At 37.1% G+C, this 18,654-nt stretch overlaps 6 protein-coding genes, 1 non-coding gene and 4 pseudogenes across 11 annotated transcripts; 6 read left to right on the top strand and 5 right to left on the bottom strand.

Annotated features, from left to right (window-relative positions):
• Positions 1-2,907: 2,907 nt before the first annotated feature.
• Y17D7B.4 (uncharacterized protein) lies at positions 2,908-3,357 on the top strand (the record flags this gene model as incomplete). Its single annotated transcript, NM_001380866.1, has 1 exon — positions 2,908-3,357. One exon carries the CDS (start codon positions 2,908-2,910, stop codon positions 3,355-3,357), a length of 450 nt encoding a protein of 149 aa, NP_001366640.1.
• Positions 3,358-3,399: 42 nt separating this feature from the next.
• Positions 3,400-4,369, bottom strand: Y17D7B.5 (annotated as a pseudogene). The gene is made up of 3 exons: positions 4,076-4,369; positions 3,733-4,030; positions 3,400-3,683 (listed from the first exon to the last, which is right to left on the bottom strand). Coding segments are annotated over exons 1-3 (876 nt in total).
• Positions 4,370-5,570: 1,201 nt separating this feature from the next.
• clec-257 (C-type lectin domain-containing protein) lies at positions 5,571-6,534 on the bottom strand (the record flags this gene model as incomplete). Its single annotated transcript, NM_001047723.1, has 3 exons — positions 5,571-5,854; positions 5,904-6,201; positions 6,244-6,534. 3 exons carry the CDS (start codon positions 6,532-6,534, stop codon positions 5,571-5,573), a joined length of 873 nt encoding a protein of 290 aa, NP_001041188.1.
• A 421-nt stretch (positions 6,535-6,955) lies between these two features.
• On the bottom strand, positions 6,956-7,905 carry clec-256 (CW domain-containing protein; the record flags this gene model as incomplete). Its single annotated transcript, NM_075265.2, has 3 exons — positions 6,956-7,224; positions 7,269-7,569; positions 7,624-7,905. The coding sequence occupies 3 exons, from the start codon at positions 7,903-7,905 to the stop codon at positions 6,956-6,958; spliced, it is 852 nt and encodes a 283-aa protein (NP_507666.2).
• Positions 7,906-8,871: 966 nt separating this feature from the next.
• clec-255 (CW domain-containing protein) lies at positions 8,872-9,828 on the top strand (the record flags this gene model as incomplete). Its single annotated transcript, NM_075264.2, has 3 exons — positions 8,872-9,162; positions 9,212-9,509; positions 9,557-9,828. 3 exons carry the CDS (start codon positions 8,872-8,874, stop codon positions 9,826-9,828), a joined length of 861 nt encoding a protein of 286 aa, NP_507665.2.
• Positions 9,829-10,108: 280 nt separating this feature from the next.
• Positions 10,109-10,353, top strand: F11D11.18 (annotated as a pseudogene). Its single transcript has one exon. A coding segment is annotated over exon 1 (245 nt).
• An 827-nt stretch (positions 10,354-11,180) lies between these two features.
• F11D11.19 lies at positions 11,181-11,841 on the top strand (annotated as a pseudogene). Its single transcript has 2 exons — positions 11,181-11,403; positions 11,533-11,841. Coding segments are annotated over exons 1-2 (532 nt in total).
• A 3,272-nt stretch (positions 11,842-15,113) lies between these two features.
• F11D11.17 lies at positions 15,114-15,358 on the top strand (annotated as a pseudogene). The gene has a single exon. A coding segment is annotated over exon 1 (245 nt).
• Positions 15,359-16,068: 710 nt separating this feature from the next.
• Positions 16,069-17,251, bottom strand: F11D11.22 (CUB_2 domain-containing protein; the record flags this gene model as incomplete). The annotated part of the gene is made up of 3 exons (NM_075262.4): positions 16,069-16,244; positions 16,304-16,493; positions 17,168-17,251. The coding sequence occupies 3 exons, from the start codon at positions 17,249-17,251 to the stop codon at positions 16,069-16,071; spliced, it is 450 nt and encodes a 149-aa protein (NP_507663.2).
• On the top strand, positions 16,540-16,606 carry F11D11.20. The gene has a single exon (NR_070197.1). It is a non-coding gene; the product is annotated as an Unclassified non-coding RNA F11D11.20 (non-coding RNA).
• Positions 17,252-17,981: 730 nt separating the features above from the next.
• On the bottom strand, positions 17,982-18,217 carry F11D11.4 (Ovule protein; the record flags this gene model as incomplete). Its single annotated transcript, NM_001356787.1, has 2 exons — positions 17,982-18,153; positions 18,204-18,217. The coding sequence occupies 2 exons, from the start codon at positions 18,215-18,217 to the stop codon at positions 17,982-17,984; spliced, it is 186 nt and encodes a 61-aa protein (NP_001343576.1).
• Positions 18,218-18,654: the final 437 nt, after the last annotated feature.

Here is an 18,654-nt window from a genome sequence, read left to right as displayed (position 1 = left end):
AAAAGTGAGTTATATAAGTTATAACAAAAAGAAGTTTTTTTTTTCTCTCGAACTTTTTAGAACTTTATAGATTTACCAGCCGCTGACCGCGCCTACGGCGCGGGCAACGACTGGCACCCATACCTGTGCGGCATTCGGCATTCGGCATATGCCGATGCCGGCATAATGCCGGTTTTTGGAGCGCGGTATATGCCGTTATGCCGGTTTCAAAATTCACGGCATTTGCCGTAAATGCCGTTATGCCGAAAAATAAAATGACCGGCATAACGGCATTATGCCGTTTTTTTTTGCATTTTTGGCTTTGGTTTTTTTTTGCCAAAAACCATATTTTCATAATTTTCGTGTATCCGATGAAACATAAAGATCTTGCAAATAGTAAGATTTTTTCGCGGATTGTTCCATATTTGAGATTTCCTGAAGCTTTTTGCTCAAGCATTTAGAAAATTTCTGCAACAATTTTTGCTTGACTCGAAAATTGTCTTCTGAAAATGCACCAATATGTTTCAACGCGTGTACATTAACATATTTGAATTTTTTTTTGCATGTTTTCAGTAATTTCCATGATATAAAAAACAAAAAGTACACTACCAATGTACTCCATTAAATGTTATTTTGAAACTGGAAAATTTAATGTTTTACGAAAAAATGAGAATTTTGTGTGAAATTCTCGAAAATCTCACTAATGATCCGTCAGAAGGTGCCCATCGGACTTACATAAAGTGCCGGCCAATATTCTATTCGTTTTCGGTGTGTGGGTGATTAGCTTGAGTTGTTCAAACACGTGTAACTCAAAAACTGTAATAGTTAGCAAAATATTTCAAACTAACAAAATGTTGCCGATTACTTTTTCTACATTTTTTATTTTGTAAAAATAATCCAACTCTGTTTCAAAAAAAATTACAGCAGCTGACATCCGGTGGTTCCGGTTTTGACTTGAATTTCTAAATGATTCACAACTTTGAAACTAGATGTTTTCAAGAAACAAAGTTTCTACGTTTTGCAATGTGTTTTTTTGTTACAAATAAACCAGGAGATTCTATAAAAACAATTAAAAATGAAGCACAAAGTTTGACATTTTAAGCATGTTCTGAAAATCGAATTCAAACTTTTCACAGAGCAGTTTTCGCATGGAAAACTTAAAATGCGAATAGTTTTAACATGTATAAAAAGTTTTTCAACCCAGAATTTGATTTCAAAAAAATATTGCATGCATTATGAAAACATGTTGTCAATTCTTACCCTTCTATTGAAGGTTTAATATTTCGTATAAATTTCGTATAAATCGTATAAATGTTCCTGGCCACTTCGTGACAAAGAAACAAATTGTAAAATGTAGAAAAATTTGTGGAAATTTTTTTCTTGTTAAACTTTGTTTTATGAAAACATCTAGTTTTAAAGTTGTGCGTCACTTAACAATTTCTGTCAAAATACCAACCCGCCGGATGTCAGCTGCTATAACTTTTTCCTGAACAAAGTTATAAAACATTTGGCAATATGGAAAATGAAGATAAATTAACCGGCAACATTTTGTTAATTGAAAATATTTTGCTAGCTGTTATAGTTTTTGAGTTACACGTTTTTGAACAACTTTAGCAAATCACCCGAAACCCCGAAAACTAATACATAGAATATTGACCGTCACTGTATGAGATTGAATGAAATAGATCTAATATGTAAGTCGCATGGAAACCTTGTGACGGATTCCTAGTCAGGGTGTCCCATAGCATTTGGACGGTCGACTTTTCAACTTTTTGCTCTTTATCCTTCAATTTGAAATGTGAGTATAAAATTGTAGATACAGAGGTTTTTTGGTATGCCAATATTAGTTTCCCAATAAAGTTCGCAGATGCATACAGCTCAAATGGAGAGGGATTGATAGCAGTTGGGCGCATTAAAGTACTCCTATAGAAACCTAAAAACATCTAACCAATAACCCCAACTCAATATCTTGTCAAAAGCCAGTGTTACGTCACATACCAAAATCAGACGAATACTATTTGTTAGATATTGGTAATGATATAAAGAACATGGAAGTTTGATTGAAAACATTCAAATCATGTTGATTTTTTGTAACTGGAAAACAATAGTTCAAAATGCCGAAATGCCGAATGCCGAATGCCGGTTTTTGGAGCGCGGCATATGCCGAAATGCCGATTTCAAAATTCACGGCATATGCCGAAAATGCCGTTATGCCGAAAAGAAAAATGGACGGCATATCGGCATATGCCGATATGCCGAAAAAAATTTTTGGCGGCATATGCCGTTATGCCGTTATGCCGAAAAATTCCGAATGCCGCACAGGTATGGTTGAGACCCACCGTGGTAAGACCCAAAATTTTGGCGGGAAATTTAAATTTTCTGAAAAAAATATTTTGGCGGGAAATTAAGTTTTCTGAAAAAAATATTTTGGCGGGAAATTTAAATTTTCTGAGAAAAAAATTTTGGAGGGAAATTTAAATTTTCTGAGAAAAATATTTTGGCGGGAAATTTAAATTTTCTGAAAATTGATTTTGAACAACCACGACGGAAGTGATTCCATTCAACCTTGTCATCTTGTCTAATTTTCTCTTTTTATTCTCTCATTTACTCTTAGATCTGTTGTAACAATCATTTACTATATATAAAGCGCTTATTCTGTGTGTCCATAGTTTGTAGTCTATGTAGTCTTTGTAGTCTGTGAAGTTTTGGCTTCTGTAGGGATAGGGAGTTAGGGTTAGTGTAGGGATATAGTCGGGGCACTGTAGTGGTACAATAGTGGTACGGTAGGAATACTGTAGGGTTATGGTAGTTTCAGAAAAATAAGTTTTCAGCCCCAGAAGTCGGGGGCCGCGCCGGAGGTGCGGTCCACGGCTGGTTTTATTAATAAAGTTGTTTAATTTCAGTTCATGGTAACCACTGGCTGGAGACATGCAATCATCAACCGAAAAAGAGCTTTTGACCAACGCCTCATTAACCGTGTCAAGCGATTTTGCGTCAAATCTGGAAGGAGCTTTGCCATCTCAACCCATTACGCAAGCGAATCCTCGTGCGGAGCAGACGCTCATGACCACTTACATGTCATCTACTACGAATCAAGCGGATCCTAAAACCTTCGAGGAACAGTTTGTAAACCTCTTGGGAACTTTTACACCAAGTCAAGCCGTTTGCAATGTTTCGAATGTGGACTGCGGTACCTACGTCAGGGGCCCAGAAACTTGGTCGTCTTGCAAACTGGGAACACAGGCAATCGCCCCGAATGCAAGTTACATTCAGATTCGCGTACAAGACAAGCACTCGACGATGGATCGGATGAATTGGAAGGGTCCGATCGAGGATACGAGTCCTTTGATGAAGAGTCTGACCGCTAATTTTTTGTAGGGACTTTCTCGACTCAGAATTAATAAATTAATGTCTTTATAATCAAGGAATCTTATACCCACAAACACATCCAAGAATAATATTAGTAGCACTACATCCAATATCGTTAATAGTGAGCGAATTGCTGCCTTTCCCAAAAATGGTGAGGCAGTTCTCGGCTCCGACGGCAGATATCGTATTCTCTGTTAGAGCAGCATTGCTGGGAGTCAGAGCATCGTAGCTTGTAGTGTAACCGTCATCCCAAACAAAACTGGTGCATGGAACAATTCGACAATTCCTTTTTCCACCAATCCAAAAGCCCTTGGGTTGAGGCCCAGGAACCTTGGCTAAAAGATTTCCGGTTATCATCAACTTTTTTCACATTGAATAACTTACTCTGCACCCAAATGGCTTCTTCCACCGTCGCCACTCCTGACAATGATCCTCCCTGCCCTCGGCAGATCTCCAGAGCCCCTGCATACCCAATTCCATTCGACACAACAGGTTTTATACACACAAATGTCCCATCGGCACGCTCAAACCGCTTTCAGTCAGTCTTACAAGACGTGTAGCTCCAGCCAGTAGAGTTTTTCTTGAAGGAGTAGGTGTCACCGGTGGCTGGGGAGGTGTAGGAAAACTTGATATTGGTAAAAGTGGCCGGGCACGTGTTATTCGGGATGTTGGAGGCATCCGTCTGAAACTTTTAGAGTGTTGTTGTAATAAAGTTTGAATCAAGTACCTTAATTGCCACGTAGGCCCCTTGTCTTTTTGATTGCTCTGTTATAGAAAAAGGTGAACCGTTAGTTGCATAACTATAGAAACGGCACTTTTCAAAAATAAAATACATCATAATACAATCCTCCTTTTCGAAACACCCATTTTTGCAATCTTCTACAGTCTCAAACGTTGTAGTAGTACTTGTCATGCTACTTGTAATCCCTCCATAAATTAGAACCATTCGAGTTTGACAATTGGCTTCAGGCACCAATAATTCAAGAATAAAATAGGAAGATAGAAGGAATAAAGACCGCATTTTGAAGGAAAATGTGAGGAAAATGAAAGTTTCATGTTAGACAGGCGGTTGTTCTTTCCGCCGATATGTTGTCAGGGGGATCGTCTCATGAAAATTCATGCGGGGGGGGGGATTGACTTTTATTCACTTTTCTTGTGTAATATGGACCAGAAGTACAAACTAAACGATCAAAGATTTGTCGATGCACCAGGGCTGGGACCAAAAAAAATGTTGGACCAAAAAACAAAAAAAAAATTGAAGTTTTCGAAAAACCAAAAAAAAAACCAAAAAAAAAAAACCAAAAAATTTTTGATGCTCAAGTTGATTTTTAATGGGGTTATTCAAGTAGTGTTGCAAAATGTATTAAAATACATTTATGATGTCACAACTGTGTTAAAACACATGTTTTAATGTATTTTAATACAGAATAGTCTCGAGTCCAGACTAGACACGGTAAACATTTTTTTTTTTGGATTTTTTGGTTTTTTGATCCCAAAAAACAAAAAAAAAACCAAAAAAATCCCATCTCTGTGCACCATGTGCCCGATTCGTTTTATGAGTCTGAACTTTGGTAACTCATGCTCTTAGTTAAGGTTTGCTGTATGTTTGGTGTACGTTGTATATAAGTTATATGTACATATGTATGTTGTATTTATGTTGTATGTATGTTGCATGTATGTTATATGCATATTGTATGTGTGTTGTATGTATGGCATATGTATGTTATATGTATTTTTATCTACGTTATACATATGTTATATGCATGTTGTATGTATGTTATATATATAGGTTGTATGTATGCTGTATTTAAGTTGTATGTATGTTGTATGCATGTTATATGTATATTATATGTATGCATGATGATTCTATGGTGTATATATGTTGTATGTATGTCATATGTATGATGTATGCATGCTATATGTACGTTGTACGTTTATTGTATGTATATTATATGCATGTTATATGCATGTTATATGTATTTCGTATGTATATTATATGCATGTTATATGTATGTTAAATGTATTTCGTATGTATGTTGTATGTATGCTGTATTTAATTTGTATGCATGTTGTATGTATGGTTTATGTAAGTTGTATGTATGTTTTATGTGAGTTGTATGTAGCAATAAACTGGTCAAGCTGAGATCAGTGTAGGGATCTGGTTACGGCATAATTTTGTGTATATAACACCCTCTCAACCAAAAATTATTACACATTCATATTTACAGAATCTTATAACCACACACAAATCCAACGATAAGAGACGTGAAGTCTTGATTAATATCGTTAATTGTAAGGGGAGTGCCATTTGAGGCAAAAACGGTTAGATAGTTCTCAGAGTTGGCGTCAGTGTTCTTAGAGACCGTCAAAGCGGCGTTACTGGGAACCAGGGCATCGTAACTTGTAGTGTAACCGTCTACCCAACGAAAACTGGAGCACGGAACAGTTGGGCAGTTTCTGCCTCCGCCAATCCAGAAGCCTTTTGGTTGAGGCCCAGGGACCTTGGCTGAAAGATTTCAGGTTATCATCAACTGTTTCGAAATTGAATTGCTCACTCTGTAGAAACTTGGATTCTTCCACCGACGCCACACCTGTCACAGTTCCTCCCAGCTCTTGACATCTCTCCTGAGCCTTGGTATACGTGGTTCCATTCGACAAAACAATATTCATACACACAAATGTCCCATCGGCACGCTCAAACCGCTTCCAGTCAGTCTTACAAGACGTGTAGCTCAAGCCAGTAGAGTTTTTCTTGAAGGAGTAGGTGTCACCTGTAGCTGGGGAGGTGTAGGAAAACTTGATGTTAGTAAATGTATCCGGACACGTGTTATTCGGGATGTTGGAGGCATCAGTCTGAAAATCTGTGGGTACCGTTGTAAAGTTTTAGCCAGGTACCTTGATTGCCACGTAGCTTTTCGATTGTGCTAGTATAGAAAACGACTGACCGTTAGTTGCATAACTATAGAAACGACACTTTTCAAGCATAAAATACATCATGATACAATCCTCTTTTTCGAAACACCCGTTCTTGCAGTCTTCGACAGTTTTAAACGTTGTACTTGTACTTGTCCCGCTACTTGTAACTGATCCATAAATTAGAACCATTCGAGTTTGACAATATGCTTTTGGTACTAACAATTCAAGTATCAAATAGAATGATAGGAAGAATAAGGACCAGAACCGCATTTAAAAAAAATGTGAGGAAAATGAAAATTTCATGTCAGACAAGCCGATATTCTTGTCGCCGAGATGTTGTCAGGGAGATTGTCTCATGAAAAATCGCGTGGGTAGGCTTTTCATTCCGTGTTTATGTCTATTTGAAAGTAGAATGAGGTATGAACCACAGAAACAAACTACGCGAGCGCAGATAACTTTATGGTGCATCGGCCCCAAAGCATTTTTTCAACGGTTGCCCCATCTGTGTTCAGAAGACTACAGTACCTGTTCAAACTTCGAAAAATACGGAAAATTTTCTGGTGTTAATCAGAATTAATATATGTGTCCAAACATTGTATGACATTAAAGGAACAAAACAATGCAATTACTTATGATCTTGAACAGTTTATTGTCGTAATAAATTTCAATTTCCACAAATTAGTGTTGTATTCTAAATATCGATTTTATAACCACAAACAAAGGGAATACCCGAAGCAGCACAATTCTGTGAGAACATGATTGCAGCTGTCCCAACTTTTATGCGGATAACTAAGCAGTTATACCCTTCCTCGTTCATTTGCTGCGTCAATTCAGCATTACTGAAAACCTCATAAGACTTTGTGTATCCATCGGTCCATTTGAAAGTTGTGCACGGAGTATCAGGGCAATCCCGCTCACCGCCAATAAAGACTCTTTGACGTGGGGTTGTTATTTCATAATCTATACTGCGTCAATTTAGCAAATTATCAACACTAAAAACCAACCTCGCACCCATTCAGCCTCCTCCATTGACGCAATTCCAGATAGAGTTACATTATCTTGTTGGCATCTTCTCATTGCTGCAGCTTGTCCTCCTTCATTAAAAAGCGGAAAAATTTTCATGCAGACTACGGTTCCGTTGTCATCCCGTTCAAATCGTTTCCAGCCAGTTCTGCAGTTGACCATCTTCCATCCAGTAGATGCCCTTGTCCAAGAGTTCTTCTCTCCAACAGCTGAGGTTACGGATAACTTGAGATCGTTGTAGGATGCCGGACAAGTACCATTTGGAATATTTGAGATGTTCGTCTAGGTTAGAGTATATAAAATCAAAAAAAAAAATCGGAATATGGTAAAGCTTACCTTTATTGCAACGTAGGCATTGTTAGAGTTTTCCTCCACAGTAATCGTTTTACCATCATTGACATAATTGTAGAAAACACAGGTTGTAAGAGAAAAGTACGCAATAATACAACTCTCAGATCCAAAACACCCATTCTTACAGTCTTCGACAGTACTAAACGTTGTAGAAATACCTGTAGCATCGCTTGTAACTGATCCATAGATAAGTACCATCTTAACTTGACAAGCTGCTTCCGGTACTAGAAAATGGAGGAAACAAGCGAATACGGGCCAGGACCACATTTGTTCAAAATAAAACAATAAAATAAAAAAAACAAATGTCATCTTAGACATGCATGCCTACATTCTTGTCGCCGAGAGATGTTGTCAGGGACATCATCTTATGAAAATTTGCAGCATGACTCTAGACTATTTATTTTCGGTGTATCTATTTTGTAGTATTTTGCAAAAAATGAATATTGATGTATGCCCTGTCTCTTTATTTTCGAATTTCCGTGTCAAATCATCCAACCCCGTAATTTTTAGAATATTTGTGAAAAATTCCGTCAGATCGAGTGCCAAGTCGGCAAACACCAGGCTACAGTAACCCAAAACATCAGATTTGTCGGAATTTTGCACTGAAATTTCAGAAAATAAAGGGTAAGGGGTAATTTGACATGGCAAATCTGAATTTTTACAAGAAATTTTCAAATTTTTAAAGATTGGGTCAACAAATAGGGCTGAAAAGTATAATTTAAAAAAAAACTGAATTTTTTGATTTTTAAATTGTTTTTTTTTCGATTTAAGACTACGAAATTTGTACTCCTTGTGCATGCAAATTTACCTCTACCTCTCAATTTTTAGAATATTTGTGAACAAATTTGTGAAAAATTCCGTCAGATCAGGAGCCAAGTCCGCAAACACCAGGCGGCTACAGTAACCAAAAACATCAGATTTGACGAAATTTTTCACTTGTAGTCTGAAAACTTGAGGTTGGTTATTTACTACGGGGAATCTAAAAATTCAGTTGAAAATTCAGAATTTTGAAGTTTAGGCCAAGGTTTTGAGCTGAAAATCTATAAGTGAACATTTGGTGCCAATTGCCCATTAGTCCTCAATTTCTGAAACCTTATGAGCGTCCATTTCCCCGACCCGTCAGTTTTGCGCCATTTAACTCCTTGACTTTTCTACCTCAAAATTTTCAATGCATATTCATTTTTGAATTTCCTGAGATCATCTTCATAGCCTCATAAATTCTAAAATTTCCAAATGTGGTCCATCTTCCTTCTCCCTCTTTTCGTGATGAATTTTCTGGTACATCAAGCCCAATGTCAGGTTAAGATGGTTTTATTCTATGGTACAATTGTAACCGGAATTGCGACTAACGTCACATCTTCCAAAAGTGTCGGAGATTGCAGAAATGGGTGTTTTGAAGATGAGCATTGTTTTTTGATGTATTTCAGAGTTGAAAAATGTTATTTCCATAGTTACCTTAATACTGGTCAACTTATTTCTGTAGTGGAGGTACACAAGAGTCAATGGGCCTATGTGGCATTTAAGGTGAGCCATTTATAGTTTTGGTCAGAATCATATTGAAAACCTAATTCAGACAGATATCTCAAACATCCCTAATAACACATGTCCGGAATCCTATAAAGATCTCAAGTTCTCAGTAACCTCATTTTCTGGAGAGAAATATTCTTGGATAAAAACATCCGGCCAATGGAAGTTTGCAAACTGTAGAACAGGTTGGAAACGATTCGAAAGGAAGGATGAAACAGTCGTTTGCATGAAAGTTTTCCCATGTATTTCTATCGAGCCACAAAGCGCTGCGATAACTAGATGCGTCGAACAGAATGTAACACTGACTGGAATTGCATCACTGGATGAGGCGAAATGGGTTCAAGGTTGATTTTTAAACTTTAAAACGTGGAACTGTATACGAACCTTTTAGAGTATAAAATATCAAATAAAACCTACCCAGCTTGGATTGGCGGTGCGCGGGATTGTCCGGAGGATAGTCCGTGTACCATATTCAAATGGACCGACGGATATACAAACTTGTATGATGCTCTGAATAATAATGCTCAATTGACTGAAAGAACTGGTTTCGATAATTGCTTAGCTATTCTTCCACCAAGGAACAATACAGATGCAATCATATTCTCACAGCCTTGCGGTTATTCAGGTTTTAACTATGTTTGTGGATATAAGATTGAATTTTAGTACTAAACCCCCTTAATATGCATTTCCTTTTCATGATAACGTTTTATTTGTGTGGATAATCGCGGCTTTCCGATTAAAAATGTTTTATTACAGACTCCAGTCATATTTTTTTTTTTTTTTTTCAATTTCTGAAACTTTCGTCGTCAGTTTTGCCTCGTTTAACTCCACGTCTACTTTTTCTCAATTTTTCATGGTTAGCTCAGTGCTGTTTCCTTATTCCAAAATGAAATTATCTTCAATTCACTTATTTTTCTTTATTTCGATAATTTTTTGTTTCAAGCCCAATTTCAAGATGGTATTATTCTATGGCACAATTGTAACCGGATGGACAACTAACATCACATCCTTCAAAAGTGTCGGAGATTGTACGAATGGGTGCTTGGAAGCTGAGAATTGTTTTTTGATGTGGTTTATTTATGAGCAATGTAATTTCTATAGCTATCTTGATGTTGGTCCGATGATTTCTGTAAAAGAGACTTCAAAGAGTGAAAGGACTTATGTGGCATTCAAGGTAGGAGTTAGTTTACGCTATAACTTTTAAATGATCCACCTGAGATGTATATTCCAAATTTGATTTTTTGCCTAAATGACTAGTCTTGTCGTGTAGTATTAGGACTAGAATTGAGTTTCAATGCTAAAAGCCTACTTTCAGACTGATATCTCAAACATACAACAAAACTGTGAAGCGAAAGAAAAAAGAATGAATAAATAGATATAAAATAAAAAGTTAACTGTAAAAATCACAGAGCCTTATGATAGTTAAAGTAGGGCACCCATGAGGTTGCCGCAGGTATCCAAATGTATAGTGCGGCGCGGAACCCTGAGTTTGTCGGCCGCTTCCAAATAACTACATTTTTGAACTACGTTGCGCACACACCAAGCTACTCGTTTCACGCCAAGCTGCAGATCCTCGAACGTGTCGGCTGCTTCCAAATAACTACCTTTCGAACTACGTTGCGCACGCACAGTGGCGCGTGACGTCGTATTTTGCGCCTTAGTCAGCTGGGAGCCTTAAGTTAAAGATTTAAGCTAGGAAGCTCCGAGAGACTCAAACTTTTAGAACCTTATTTTTTAAACGTCAAAACACTTTTGTAACTTGTTAGAACATTTTGGCCTAAAAATGATTTTTTCAAAAAGTTTTACACTTGATACGATCAGATACGATCAAATACAACAATTGAACTTTTGCAACTTGAATACTTGGACGCATATTTGCCATATTCGGAAAATATTTAGCTTGATCGCTTTTTTATATTCCCGAAAATAAAATGAAAATATATTTGGTCTCGCAAAAACAATCTCGCACAGAGATCATCTCCAGGACAACATCTCGGCCAACACACACATATTCACGTTTTCTCACTCTTCAAATGTTGCTCTCATACTTACTACTACTCTACATTCTGCAACTTTCAGTACCAGAAGCCTATTGTCAATTCCGAATGATTCTCATTTACGGATCAGCTGTAAGCAAGACACCGAACAGTTTGACAGCATTTAAAACCTTTGACGAATGCACAATTGGGTGTTTGCAAATTAAAGACTGTTTCTTGGCCTATTTCGGCTTTGGAAAATGTATCTTCTATATATATATACTGTTGATAATTCAATGATTACTGCTTCGGAGACACCAAAGAGCCAGGGGACATACTTGGCTTTCAAGGTACGTTGTACTGAGCCCTAATTCAAAAAGCCTACTTTCAGACTGATATCTCGAACATCCCAAATAACACTTGTCCGGCATCCTATAAAGATCTTAAGCTATCACTAACTTCATCAACTGGAGAGAAGTACTCTTGGACAAGAACACCCACTGGGTGGAAAATCACAACCTGTAGAACTGGATGGACCACATTTGAACGGGACGATAAAACGCTCGTTTGCATGCAAATTTTCCCGCCGCTTGAATCAGACCCACGCAGCGAAGCAATCAATAAGTGCCAACAAGATAATGCAACTCTGGCAGGAATTGCGTCATTGGAAGAGGCAAATTTGGTGCACAGTAAGTTTTGAAATTTTCAAACTCTTAATGGTGCTTATTCCAAAAGGAACAGTTTTAAATGTTCCCGCCTTATAAAAAATCCATTTAAAAGCTTTCGGCAAGTCGATGTCCGGCAAACTGGAAATCGGCAAATTGCCGGAATGGAAAATTCCGGCAAATCCGCAAACCGGCAATTTGTGTTTTGTCTAACAAAAATGTTTTTTTGTTTTTTCTGGACCTTTTTTTTCCTTTCTTTTGGGATGAAAAAATTCGCAACAAAATTTTCTCTGAATTTAGCTCCTTTTTCATCTAAAAATAGGAAATTTTCGCGGTTTTCTGATCATAAAACGTTCAATTGGCTCGAAAATAAACAATTTTCAACAAAAAAAACCGACAAAAATGAATAAAAAGCTGAAAGCGGGCTTGTAAATCGACACAAGTCACAGCGCGCTCCATTGAGAATGTCTCTGGCGCGCGTTTGAAAATCGTCGATTTTCTACAATAAAAGGGACTTTTTTTCCAATTTTTTCACATAGATATTTTAAACAAGGAGCAAATTTGGAGCAAAACCTGGAGAATAATGGCCAAATATCATAGTAACAAAAATTTAAAAAAAAATTTCAACATTTATATGATTTTTTGAAAATTGAAAAAATCTCAAATCGCATCAAATCTCAATTTTAACATCCCGCATGAAAAATCAGTGAAAAATCAGAAAAAATAACATTAAATTAAAAAAAAAATGTGCAAGCGTGCATGATGCAAATTCGAAAATGATGCAAATTGAGATTTTTCCAATTTTCAAAAAATCATATAAAATTTAGAATTTTTTAAAGAATTTTCTTACTATGACTTCCCACTATTATCAAAAAAAAATACGATTCGAATTTTTGATCTACCTTTGGAACTAACTTGACTCCGCCTCTAATCTTGTTGCCGTTGTATTTTTGTTGTGGCTGTCTCGTCGAAGGAAGGGGAGGAGCCTAGTCAACAAGGTAGATCAAAAATAAGTTACGAGAGAAATTTGCGATCGTATTTTTTCGATAATACTCCACCTTCAACTGACTATACAAAGCATTATACAGTGTGGGAAAGTTCTATAGGACCCCCCCCTAATTTGAAGGTTTGAGGAACTTCCGAAAATTTTTTTGAAAAACTGCTAATGCCATTCGTTTTTAAATTGAAAAAAACCTATATACATTTTTTTCCAGAAGTTTATCTCAAAAACTGAGGTCGCGCTGGAAAAAACGTCAAAATCCAGTGTGAAACTTCTATAGGACCCCCCGTTTTTTTTCACGATTTTTACTAAAATCAACAGATTTTGGAATTTTTGACAAAGCTCAAATCAAGTTTGAGTTAGAAATGAGTTCAGATAAGCAGTTTTGACTTTAAAAAATTAATACGAAATGTTCTCGTGGGATCTCCAGACTGGTTCTGATTCTTCCGATCTTTGATGTTCAAGTCTGTTTCAAGCTTCCTGGTGCTCTCGGTAATGCCAAAACTTGATAAACTCTCTTTAACAAGTTCCTACTAAAATTCCTAGCACACACACCATAAACATTTTTACGCCATCCCCAAGAAACCAGTCAGAAACAGCGTATTAACAAGTTGCAGTTATTTTTGATCAACAACAGAACATTCATATACTAAAATCAAGAAAGGATCAATAGTTAATCGGGTTTCCTTGTGTGCGGATGATCTCAAACAGTCTGTCCTCCATTGATCTGACCAAACTTTTCAGCTGGTTGTCCGGAATAGACTTCCAAGCGTCGAGAATTCCTTGCTTCAACGATGCAACTGTTGGGTAAGTCTTGTTCTGAGCATACACGATACGGACAAGAATCCCCCACAAATTTTCGATTGGATTGAGATCAGGACTTCGAGCTGGCCAATCAAGAAGGTTGATCTTCTTGAGCTTGAAATAGTCGCGGGTTGAGTTGCTCACATGGATTGTCGCATTATCCTGCTGAAATCTAAAGTCTTTTCTGGAGTAGTGACGAAGATATTTGGAGAGCTCCAGTTCCAAGACGTTCTGATAGTCAGTGCTGTTCATCTTGCTACTGACGAACTGTATCTCAAGCTTCTTCTTCTCCGTGAACGCTCCCCAAACCATCACCGTTCCTCCTCCAAAATTACGTCTCGAAAAAACCATTGGTTCCTTGCGCAAATCGCGCCAATAGTAGCGGCAACCGTCAGGCCCATCGAGATTGAATTTCTTTTCATCGGAGAAGACAACCTAAAACAATGATCCTAATTATTCACTCTTGCTTTTTTAAATTCTCACTTTACTCCAATTCGTTCCCATATTGTTCTTAGCAAATTCCAATCGCTTGAGTTTATGGTCTGCAGAGAGTAACGGAGCAGGGCGAAGTTTCTGACGAACGATTACACCAGATCGTTTGATGACATTGAGGATGGTCCTTTTTGAAGCAGACAATTGAAGCTCATTGCGAATATCTCTTGCCGTCTTACAGGAGTTGGAGGCAGCACGAATCACATTTCGTTCGTCACGCACGGAGTGTCCGAAAGGGCAGATCCTCGAGGCATTGCAAGTTAGACTGCTTTCGAAGTAAGCTTTCCAGCCTCTATATGTGTGCCACAACACATGCCACAATTCCACATTTAATAATTCACGCAAAAAATAGTAAATAACATCTGTGAGGGACAATTTAACTTGAAATATTGGTCCCATGGAACCTTGTAATCAAAGAAAAACGATTTGATTCCTGATAAGCCTTCCATTGTTTCCTGCTGCATATTTTGCCAAATCAGCTTGACTACACAGTCGAAACATCTAAAGTGCGTGCTAGGAATTTTAGTAGGAACTTGTTAAAGAGAGTTTATCAAGTTTTGGCATTACCGAGAGCACCAGGAAGCTTGAAACAGACTTGAACATCAAAGATCGGAAGAATCAGAACCAGTCTGGAGATCCCACGAGAACATTTCGTATTAATTTTTTAAAGTCAAAACTGCTTATATGAACTCATTTCTAACTCAAACTTGATTTGAGCTTTGTCAAAAATTCCAAAATCTGTTGATTTTAGTAAAAATCGTGAAAAAAAACGGGGGGTCCTATAGAAGTTTCACACTGGATTTTGACGTTTTTTCCAGCGCGACCTCAGTTTTTGAGATAAACTTCTGGAAAAAAATTTATATAGGTTTTTTTCAATTTAAAAACGAACGGCATTAGCAGTTTTTCGAAAAAAATTTCGGAAGTTCCTCAAACCTTCAAATTAGGGGGGGTCCTATAGAACTTTCCCACACTGTATTTAGATATTTAGATTACGCAAAAAACACAAAAAAAGGAGTTTGGATCGGAGGTGAGCGAGATTGCCCGGATACTCCATGTACCACATTCAAATGGACTGATGGATATACAAATTCGAAAGAGATGTTGAACAATTCGCAATTTACACAAAGAGCCAATTCAGTAAATTACGATAATTGCTTAACAATTCCTAGACCGAAAAGTAATTCATCAGAGGTGATTATTTTCGCGCAAAATTGTCGCGCTGCGTTTTTTGACTTTGTTTGTGGTTATCAGATTGATTTTTAGAATGCTAATGCATTGTTCCATTTTTTACGATAAACTTTTTTTTTGCAATTACATCCACAGGTGTGTCATTGGTTGACCAAACGGCGTTTATACCCTGTCAAAATTTTTTTGGCTGGAGACGGCCAAAATAATTGCAGCATAGTACGTAGGTATAGGTATTGCAGACCGATGTATTGATATTGAGAAAATTTCGGCTATACTACTCTCAGTTTTCTTCCGCATATGTAGAAATTACTTACTGTTTTGAAGGATTTTATGAAGTATGAACCACAGAGACCTGACTATGAGCGATCAAAATTTTGGCGATACACTGCGCGCCACTGCCTTCTCAATTTTTTGTTGAATATTAAAAAAGGTTGCTCAGTAGGTTGCACAGTAGTCCTATTGTAATTAAAATTTCATAACTTTTCACATTGGAAATTCGGAATTTCCGATATATTTTTTTGCATGGAAGTTTTGAAATATCACGTTTTTACACGTCTAACAAATTTACCTTAATTGCCACGTAGCTGCCACGACTCTTTAGTTCCTCTTTGACAATTATAGACTGACCACCACTGTCATAACTACAAAAGTACAAAAGCAACCCTCTGCCTGTCATTCAAATCACTGAAAATTTAAATACAAAACCATAAAAATTGACAGTTTTATGTATCATCAAGAGTAAAATTCATTGAAAATCTAGATCAAAAAAATTGAAACATTACAACCAGAACATCATCAAAGTAGCCATAGATAAAACAAATCGAACAAGTCCGGTGGATCTAGTTGTCGCTTCAATCCTAAATTTGGAAGTCGTTGTCGCTTCAATCCTAAATTTTGAAGTCGTTGATGGTGGGGGTGATGTTGTCGTGACTATTGATCCGTTCAACGATCCTTCTGCAAAGTTGGTAATTATTTTTTTAAAAAAGTAAAAAAGAAGAGAAAACAATTCTTACCAGACACGAAATATTGCACATAGTACTCTCCATCTTTTCCGTTAGTGGACGAAACTTGAAAAGTTCGTTCAATATATGGAATGGTCCATGAAGTGATAGAGGTATTTGGTGTGACAGTGCGTTCATACTTTGTGCCGTTGCCATAGAAGCCTACAGTAACCGATCCTCCATTTGGGAGATTCCCGACAACCTAAATTTCAAATCACATCACATTCTGTTGTATTCTGTTGTATTTTGCTTACGCTTAGGCTTAGGCTTAGGCTAAGGCTTTGGTTCAGGCTTAGGCTTAGGCTTAGGCTTAGATCTTAAGCCTAGGCTTCGGATTAGGTTTCGGCTTAGGCTTTCGTTCAGGCTAAGGCATAGGTTTAGAATTAGGCTTTGGTTCAGCAGGAGCGGAGCCACTTTCCTAATTTTCGGAGCGGTTTTAGACTTCCTTGAGACACGCAGACGACGTAAAATATGCGGACGCAACGCAAGTGGTCCATCGCGGACCTCGATAGATGCCGGCTGCGATTTTATCATAAGATCTCTCGAGCTTACAATTAGTTGCTCTAAGCATCCAAAATAAGTTTTTCCGGAACCTTTTAAACTTTCGTGATATCTCAAAAAATAAAATAAATTTGTTTCAAATCATTTGTGAGTCTACAGTACTTTTAAACAATTCGAGCATATCCTACAGTATACCCGACCAGGGCCAAATTATCCGAGTAACCGACTAACCAAAAGCGGCATTATATCTTAAATAAATCAAAACTCAATTTTTCCCGATACTACAGTAACCTTACAGAAATCCTACAACACCCCTCTTGGACGAACACAGTTTCCCGAAAACTGATATTTATAAATATATTAAATGACACTCACATTTGCACCAGAAAATCCGGTATGTTTGGTGTCTCTCTTAATGTTAACAATTGTAGTGTTATCAGCACTGCCAAGGGGTTTCATATAAAATCCGGTTGAGGTGACGTCACGGGTCCAAGATCCATTAACTACACGATTACTGGAATCTATAACATTTTTACTTTTGAGTTTTCACGTTAATTTCCGAGCACTAACTTTCTTGATCAATTACGAAGAATACATTATGTGAAAATGAAACCGTCTGAACATTTTGGTGTAAAGTTATTCACAAAATAAATTTATTAATTAAGAAGAAAACCCCCGATTTTACCGAAAATTGCCAAAAATCAGAGGGGGTGCTATAGAAGTTGGACCGCCATTTTTCCGATATTTTGACCTAATTCCTGTGATTTTTGAGATATCATAATAAAAATTGGGGAGCATAGGTTTTTCAACATTTGCTATCGAACTGCACTAACACTTTTTCAAAAAACATTTTGAGAAGCTCCAAACCGCCAAATTGGAGGGGGGTGCTATAGAAGTTGGACGCACTGTATAATATAAATTTTTAAACAAATAATTAATTGTTCTCCAATTATCAGTTCTACTTATTCAATGAACAACTTTTTCCGAAAAGTTTCTCACTTATTTAATATTCAACAAAAAATTGAAAAGGCAAAGACGTGCACTATAAAAGAGCGCTCGGTGTATCGCCAAAACTTTGATCGCCCAGTTTGTCTCGGCGGTCCATACTCCATATTGTGCTCAAAAAACGCAATAAACATAATAATAAATTGGTTAAAACGAAAAGTACCCATACATCGGTCTGCAATACTTACTTACTTACAAGGCTTATTTTTTCTCCAACCAGCTCTGCAGGTTCCAAACTTCCATTCGGTTGAGGTTCTTGTCCATGAGTACTTTTCACCGGCAGTAGTGGTAACTGATAGCTTGAGATCTTTTTAGGTTGCCGGACAAGTGTTGTTAGGGATGTTTGAGATGTCAGTCTAAAAGTAGACTTTTTGAATTCGGACTTAACTCTTAACACAACTCTTACCTTGAAAACCACATAGCTCCCTTGACTCTTTGCAGTTTCCGAAACAGTTATAGTTTTACTATCACCAGCAGGGCTGGGAATTTTTTTGTTTTTTGGTTTTTTTGGTATTTTGACGAAAAATCGATTTTTTGGATTTTTTTGGTTTTTGGGATCAAAAAACCAAAAAATCCAAAAAAAAAAAATGTTTTCCGTGTCTAGTCTCGACTCAAGACTATTCTGTATTAAAACACATTAAAACATGTATTTTAACACAGTTGTGACGTCATAAATGTTTTTTGTATACCTCATTTAAAACTTCCCGTACTAATTTTTAAAGCGGTAATTACACACACTGACCGACCATGTTGAAAGCAGCATCCCTGATTACACATGAAATTGTAAAATTTCGAAAGAAAAATTTTATCAGTTAGATGATCGGAAGATCATAACTATATTTTGTGACTGATTAATC

The sequence above is a fragment of the Caenorhabditis elegans genome, chromosome V, assembly GCF_000002985.6.
Source record: "Caenorhabditis elegans chromosome V".
NCBI lineage: Eukaryota > Metazoa > Nematoda > Chromadorea > Rhabditida > Rhabditidae > Caenorhabditis > Caenorhabditis elegans.
Note: the sequence above shows the minus strand (reverse complement) of the source record. Positions and strands in the feature narration are given on the sequence as shown.